Source organism: Corvus kubaryi, unplaced genomic scaffold, assembly GCF_017639235.1.
Source record: "Corvus kubaryi isolate FWS band 111438036 unplaced genomic scaffold, C.kubaryi_AGA036_p1.0 36360, whole genome shotgun sequence".
Lineage (NCBI taxonomy): Eukaryota > Metazoa > Chordata > Aves > Passeriformes > Corvidae > Corvus > Corvus kubaryi.
This window is the reverse complement of record NW_024580855.1, coordinates 14178-15902: the sequence shown is the minus strand read 5'-3', so window position 1 is coordinate 15902 and position 1725 is coordinate 14178. Positions and strand designations below refer to the sequence as shown.

The 1725-nt window shown below is 50.3% G+C and overlaps 1 protein-coding gene and 1 long non-coding RNA gene across 2 annotated transcripts in view; both read left to right on the top strand.

Moving 5' to 3' along the window:
* Window positions 1-214: 214 nt before the first annotated feature.
* The window catches only part of LOC121660511 (dysferlin-like), a 15400-nt gene continuing 13889 nt past the window's right edge, over window positions 215-1725 (top strand). The window contains exon 1 of the mRNA XM_042019882.1: window positions 215-451. Within this exon, the coding sequence (XP_041875816.1) occupies window positions 230-451 (222 nt within the window). The 5' untranslated portion in view covers window positions 215-229. The remainder of the gene's footprint in view (window positions 452-1725) is intronic.
* Window positions 1473-1725, top strand: part of LOC121660512 — a 5538-nt gene continuing 5285 nt past the window's right edge. The window contains exon 1 of the long non-coding RNA XR_006014697.1: window positions 1473-1573. This is a non-coding gene — a long non-coding RNA (uncharacterized LOC121660512). The remainder of the gene's footprint in view (window positions 1574-1725) is intronic.

The following is a 1725-nucleotide window of genomic DNA, read 5'->3' as shown; positions in this document are numbered from 1 at the left end:
GATCCACCTGGGATGGTGGGAGGTGTCCCTGCCCATGGAATGGGGTGAGAATGGGATGATCCTTAAGATCCTTCCATCCCAAACCATTCCATGATTCCCTAATTCTGGAGTTGCCACCCGCAGCACTGATTGATCTCCCAATCCTGGAACTGCTGCATTCCCTCTCCCACCTCCAGGTTTTCCCTACCCCCAGCAGCCACGGGGACCAGGAACATTCCATTTCCCACTCATGGATGTTGTAACATTGAGCGAGATCCCAAATCCTCGCCGTGATCCCGCTTTTCCATGGGCTCTGTTTGTCCCTGGCAGGTGGCTGGTGGGACACGAGGAGAACAAGCAGAAGACGGATGTCCACTACAGATCCATGGGAGGAGAAGGGAATTTCAACTGGAGATTCGTCTTTCCCTTCGATTATCTCCCAGCAGAGCAGATGTGCCACGTGGCCAAGAAGGTGAGTTATCCTGGATGGAATTTCTGCATCCCTGTGGGAATTCTGGGCTGAAAGGGGAATTTTAGACCTTCACAAGCGGAGCCGTGCAAGGCTCGGCCTTTCCGTGGTTCTGACTGTGAAATGGTGGGAATTTTGTTCAAAAATCTGCATTTGGAAGAAAAACAGGGTTGGAATTAGAGGTGGCTTTTTTGGAGAGACTCATCCCTATGGGAAAGGATCCTCCAGGCTGGAGCAGGAAAAATATTGGAAGAAGTGTCCGAGTGCTCTTGGACAACAGGGATCTTCCAAAGCTGGAGATGGCAATTCCATGGGGATGGTTTGGTGGGAACCTCTGTTTCCTAGCATGGAATAACGGATGTCGTGCCATGCAAAAACTTCCCAAAAAGGCTAAAAATTGGGAAAAGAGGGAGCTGCCTCCAAATTCCTGATGGGAACACGGGTTGGGATGTGCCACTGGAAGAAAAGCTTTGGATTCAAGGATTGGGAGTTGAAATGGATGGGATTTTTCTGGGTGGGATTTTGATCCCCTTGCTCCTCTGCCTGCTCCTGGTGTTCCTTGGATCAGTTCATGCAGTGGGGTGTGGGAATTCCAGGACGGGAAGGAAACAGGAGTGGAGCTGGGCTGGGTGCATGGAATAATGCAGGGGAAAATTGGAGGGTGGAAATCATGGAAATAATGGGAATTAGGGAAAATGGGACGCCGAGCAATAGAGGAGGGAGAATTTAAATTTCCTTCACCTGGAGATTTAGAGGATTAAAAGGATTAAGAGGAATAATCCAATGGAAAATTCCCTGTCCCTGGCAAGGGGTGGAACTGGATCATCTTTAAGGTCCCTTCCAACCCAAACCATTCCATGATTCCGTCATTTTTTTGGCTCTTTGGGATCTGTGGACAATCCAGGCTTCCTGCAGCACCTCCCGGGAGGCTCAAAGTCCTTCATCCACTAATCCTGAGCCTTCATCCCTGGATTTTGGATATCAGAAGGAATTTTTCCATGGAAAAGATGGTCAGGCATTGGAAGTGCCCAGGGAGCTTTGGAGTGCCCATCCCTGGAGGTGTCCAAGGAATTCCTGGATGTGTCCCTCAGTGCCAAGGTGGGGATCTGGCACAGCTTGGACTTGGTGATCCTGGAGAATTTTCCAACCTCAGGGATTCCATAATCCCCTCAGGATCCCCAAAACCCCCTGGAATCCCCAAAACCCCCTGGAATCCCCAAAACCCACAGTGATCCCCAAAACCCACAGTGATCCCCAAAACCCACCAGGATCCCCAA